At 39.9% G+C, this 5,890-nt stretch overlaps 1 protein-coding gene across 2 annotated transcripts in view; it reads left to right on the top strand.

Annotated features, from left to right (window-relative positions):
• The window catches only part of mybpc2a (myosin binding protein Ca), a 64,038-nt gene continuing 58,148 nt past the window's right edge, over positions 1 to 5,890 (top strand). For both annotated transcript variants that reach the window (XM_013909038.1, XM_005726272.1), the window contains exon 1: positions 1 to 150. In XM_013909038.1, coding sequence (XP_013764492.1) covers positions 129 to 150 — 22 coding nt within the window. In that variant the 5' untranslated portion in view covers positions 1 to 128. The remainder of the gene's footprint in view (positions 151 to 5,890) is intronic.

The following is a 5,890-nucleotide window of genomic DNA, read 5'->3' as shown; positions in this document are numbered from 1 at the left end:
GTAGTGGTGGTATGGGTGGGGGTGGCGGAGGTCATAAAAAGGGATGGAAGAGTTGGAAATGCAGGCAGAGCCACTGCCAAGCAGGGACGAAGACGCTTTCAGAGGAATCGCTGTAAACAGACACAGTCATGCCTGAGCCCCAGAACCCAGGTAAGCTGGTCCATCCTGTGAGATTAGAACAGAAAAAAACAGATGTGGAAGCTGGTGATTCTGTGCAAGGTGCAGATGTGTGGGAAGAGAAAAATCAAGGCACTTCTAACTAATTTTAACCCTTAGTGTTTATTCTTGATAAAATTATCTTTTCAATCACAATAAATCAGGAGTTTTATAATGTCGTTGGTAATGAATGACCTAATATAGACTACAATTTATTAGTGGGCATGCAAATTAAAGCTGTTTAATAATCTGTGGCATGAGTGTTAGGTTTATAGGTGCATGCCTTCATTTGGTATCACTGTGCTGCTTTCTCTTTCCCAAACAACTGTTCTGAGGTATAGTGCGAAACTGCAACTGAGTTCAATGAAAGCTAAACAAATATTTAAAAATACTTTCAGAGTTAAATGCACTTAGGGTTTTTTTTGCCTAAATGTTGGTAATCAAAAATAAAACAATCCAAAGTTATGGATAAAGAAAAATATATTCTCTTTAGCTGCTTGAACTTGTATTTTCTTATAGGAAAAGTGTTTTGTATACATGACGTTTAATTAAGCTGAAGAAAGCAAGACGGTAAAAGTTGGCAAACTTATAGTGACGTCTGATGTGAGTTTCATAGTTATAACTGATGAAAATGCACATCATATGCAATTATCTTAAGTGACTATGTTTTATTACAGAGACAGAGTGCATGCGCTTTGTTTTTACACTAAATCCAGTGTCATATAATTATGCAAAACTCCATACATTTTATATACACTGAAGTTATTTAATTAAAAGAAAAACAGAGGCTGTAAATGGCAGTAAATGCCTTCTTTTATTACTGATAATAAGCCCTTTCATTGCACCATAAACTGGAAGTATGTGGTTCCAGCGGATAATCTTCCCATGCATGTGGCATAACATTTGGTAATCTCAGTGCTGAAACATCACCACAGCACTGTGATGTAGTGTATGCTGTAATGTTTCTATCAGTCACTGGGTCTGAAATATGCTCCGCCGCCTTTGTCAGCAACAACCTCAAACTGTAAATCATCTTGCAGCTCTAAGCGGGAGAAAGGAGAGCATGCATGAGGGAAGGAGTGAAGGAGGGCACGAGGGAAGAAAGAGGTAACAGATAAAAGCGGAGAGATGAGGGGAATGATTTGTTAGAGGGACCTTTGTCAAGTCAGGTGTAACTACCTTGCCGTCGTATCTCTGCACCTCAGACACCTTATCTATCTGACCCTGATTGCCTCCCTCATTCTATTACACTGTCTCCTCTGCTGGCATCAATCTCCCCATTCGCCAATCTGCATGAAGTTCACCATATCACTGCTGTTATTTAAAAGTCAGAACTCCCATTTTCTCAGATATATAATTCCGATATCTGTTTTACTCATTGAGCTCTTTCAAAGTCATGTGGATCAGACCAAAAAAGGCGTTTTGCTGAAAGCGACATGCGTCTGCAAAAGTCCGTATTTAGAAATGCACGTCAGCGTTGATGCATCATAAAATGCATTTGATGCACTGAAATCTGTCCCCTTTAGTGTACCTTATACCCTTTCCCTTTTTATTCTTCCATCAAGCAGTAATTCCATCCCTGTATCCAATGTGTCTCCAGGCCAGCGTCCTGACATCACACATATTATGTTCCTAACACCACATTACAGCCGTCACCCAGTCTCCTCTTGTTCTTGTGTTTCCACCCATCCCAAATTATTGCCCCGCTCATGAACTTCCTCACACATCCTCAGCTTTGGAGCCCCTCTGCCCCTGTCGATCAGCTGGTTACAGCTCATGTGACTCATCCAGTGTTAAGGCTGTTGGGGCTTCAGAAGACTTGGTGATCGGGAAGAAGCACGCATCCCAATAAACAGCCACAAGAATAGTTCTCAAGTGTAAAAGCGATGGCCGTGGTCTTGTGGATCCACAAAAGGAAAGGCGCCTCTAGAGAGGGAGGGGAAACACACTTGGATGGACCTTAGCTGACCCATATAAGACACGTGGAAGGAGCCCAGTAGGATCATAGTTTTCATGTTAATCATGGATTGTTATGTCTCATGAACCAGTGGGCGCTTTGGAATGAGTCACAGAATAATTAGACCTTGCGCACCAGAGTTGATGGTAATAGTTGCAGGGTGCAGGGTGACAGTTCGCTGGCGCTACTCCACTGCTGAGCACGCGTAGACATAACAACACAATTTTTAATTACCAGTAACGCTGCCAGAGGCCGCCATCTCTACCCAAACACTCCCTCCCCTGTTAGCATACAAAGGAGCGCGAGGAGACAGAGGAGAGGACAGAGGAGACACTGCAAATGCTGTTGAGCTGTGCAGTTTAGTGACTGAAAACAGGTGAAAAGTAGCAGAAAGCTAGTGGCTAAAGACATCGATGTCAGCATCAACCTGTTCCAGTCAAAACAGTCATGCCACAATAACTTAATACATTTTAAACTAAAGATCTAGATGGAAATTTGCCTCTGAATTAGAGATCAAGATGTTTTTGTACCAACCTGTAAAAAATGTTTATTTCTGCTGTGAAGTTATGCATACAGAAATCAGGTGAGACAGACTCACTTTTGAGGCCAGCATCAAGTGGTCATGGAGCCACAGTTTCTGCAACTTCTGGCTTCATTTATCAGCCAGTAGGTTGCTGCTTAGTTATCCTGAGAGTGGGCTGGCTGTGTTTTTTTTAGGGTCAATTCTTTATTTTTAGTATATCTCATGGGACCAGCCTAAAACCTGTTTGTTTCTGTGACTAAAGAGCGTAAATAGATGACAAAAAAACTCCAAAATCATTAATAAATTTTAGTTTGTTTCATTTTTTTCTTTTTATTTGAGTATCGAGCCACAGCACTGCTGCAGGCCTGTTCTCCATCGAGACTATGTCACTTTTTTGAACCATTAAATTATTTTTCAGTTTTTATTTTGTTTTAAAGTTAAGAAATTTGATCTGATTTCAGAGAGAGGGAATGTCATTATTATGGTCACATGGCTCTGGCTGGGAGGACAGAAGCCCAAACTACCAGCTGTTCAAATCTTACATTAACAAGTAGTATCCACTCAGAAAAAAGGTGGCTTAAAGAGCAGGATAAAGGAAATAAAATGGCTTTTTTCACACAGGTGGATGAAGTGAGAGGCTACACCAAGGCCAGGTATAAGATAAATAAGCATCAATTTGAGCTCTGAATCATGCTACTCCAGCACAGTCCAAGAATAAAACTGCTTTCTCTAAAGGATGAATTAAGATGTGCAACTGAATTCTTTTGATCTAAACAAGGATCTGTCTTAGTGATAGTTACAGCTGGACCAATCATGTATCTGTGTGTAAAACTGGTGCCAGAGCCTGTCTTCTTTTTTTCACAGTTGTTTAGCAGAAGGTTAAACTTCCTGTATTCCCATGTCTATTATGTCACATCTCCGCTCTTCAGCTCCCCGAACCACGCGTCTCACAACGGGTCGAGTGTAGCATTACTTCATACCAAGGCTATCATCAAGTTCCCGCAGGTATGCGCCTGCTGCTTGATGGATTGCAGACAGATGCAGAGTCAAGCAACTGTGCCACGAGGTCCTACAAAAAGAGTGTGAAAAGTTAACTGATCCCCTGAAATATCATTAACAAAGCCTCTCAGAGCGCAGCCCAAGCAGTGTGATGCGCAGTGGATACACATCCAGAAATGTATCCCTTTTTCTAAAAGCTTCCTCTTTGATCAGAGAGAGGCCTTAGCCTATTTGGAGCACAAGCTGGTGTTGATTTGAGCTGCAAGACAAAAGGAAATAAATGGAAAGCTGAAGTGGATGACAGCTTAATATGGTATTTAAAGCTGCCTTTGTTTACAGATTCCTCATGTCTAAATTAGAATTGCATTTAGTAATTGTTTTCTTATGTTGAGAGCGCTTTGTTCACACAATGTCAATTCATTGAAATTGTCAGGAAAGTTTACAGCACTGCTATAAAATCTAATCTTCAGTTTCACACCCATTTTTCAAACCGATTACCAAATCCTTCCCTTTCTGCGCTCTTGTTCTTCCATAAATCTTCATCCTTTTGTGTGGCAAGGAGCGAAGAGAAAGCAGGGGGAAAGAGACATGACTGGTCCAATTCAAACAAGCCATAATTCTTATCATCATCATTAAAAGTCAGTATTATATACAACCATCCAGTCTCTTGTGTTCCCTCCACAAGCTTGTGCGTCTAATCCCTCGGTCCTTGGCCACGACAGGCTTAATGCAGGATCGTTGCAGAACGCGTACAAACGGAATAACACGGTAATGTCAGCACCGTCGGAGCTTTATCAACTTCTCTCAGTGGGAGAAACATTATTAGTGACCTTTTTCTTTATAGTAAAGTCTCTATAGAGCACAGAGCTTGCTTTTGAGATCAAGATGAAATACTGAAAAGAATGGGAAGAAAGTATATCATTTCATCCTTTCTGCTGTAATAAATCAACACATAAATCACACACAGGTTCTCTAAAGGGATGACAGCACAACAATCTCGGGACCAAATCTCTCATCAAAGCACAGATTGAGGAAGGTTTGCTGTTGTACACAGTGTAAGGCTACAACTAATACCACCGCTTTCCTCGATCCATTGATTAGCTGTCTAAGGTGACGCCTTCAAATTGCTTGTTTTGTCCCACTTGCACTCAGTTTACTGAAGAAGAACATTTGAGAGGCTAGTAGCAGCAAATGTTAAAGTTAATGCAGAGATTATTGCATATATTTTCAGATTGCTCAACCAAGCTTTGTTCAGATTGTAGATTTTATGTAAACTGTGACCTTTTTAAAAAAGGAGGGCAATAATGATTAAAATGGTTCAAACCTAGACACAGTCTGGAGGAGCATACGTTCAACCATTTTCTTCTAAATCTTCTTCAAGCACCTTTCACATCTTTTAAAGGTTCATATGAAAAAAAAATTCCTTTAAATTTTTAATTTTGTTTTTTTTTTCCTCCAACAAGCTAAAACTAAGCAGCCGAAAACAAAAAGTAGGTCATCTAGATTTGCAAAGACCGCTCCTGTTTATTTCCTGGTTGTATCAGTGCAGTTAAAACTGCGAGTTCCTATTTACCAGGCAGATTAACTCCCTTCCCGAGGCTTTCATTTTACAGATGAGTGGACATTTGATCAATACAGATTTTTTGAGTTTCAAAGTAATATTTTTTTCTTATATTTGCAGTTATTTTGATCAACAGTTCAGAAAAAAAGAAGAAAAAGATCAATAAAATCTTCATAACTGCATGTTTTTTATTTTAAAACTGTGTCAAAAATTGATTTCATGGAAAGCTGCTCTGTGATGTGCAGTTATTATTTTTGATTCTGACAATCACTCGAATTACGGGAACATCTGCTCTTTGATGTTTTACACCATCCATTACTACCTGCATGTCAAGCAACTATTTAATTGCTACTCGAGATTTATCCATTTACCTTCTCCTCCTACATGGAGAGACAGTCTATTCAGTACGTGCAGCTGTAAAGATAATCAAGACTGTCAAATTAACTTGGCAAATGATTGAGTGATCGGGAGGGCAGAGGCTTAAGCGTACCCAGATTCTGTTGATAGCTTCGCTCTCCATCCTCATCATAAAATGGTGAAACTACATCAGTCATGCTCTGCTCCCAGTGTGGATGCCAGCCAAGTGCCAATAATACCATTGATACTCACACACAGAGTCTGTTTATAAATAGACTGCTTTAATATTAATCTTCTTTTTATTTCTCCCCTGCTAATACACTGCATTTATATATAT

The sequence above is a fragment of the Pundamilia nyererei genome, unplaced genomic scaffold, assembly GCF_000239375.1.
Source record: "Pundamilia nyererei isolate P.nyererei 1_Seehausen unplaced genomic scaffold, PunNye1.0 scaffold00018, whole genome shotgun sequence".
Classification (NCBI taxonomy): Eukaryota; Metazoa; Chordata; class Actinopteri; order Cichliformes; family Cichlidae; genus Pundamilia; species Pundamilia nyererei.
This window is presented reverse-complemented; position numbering and strand designations above follow the sequence as displayed.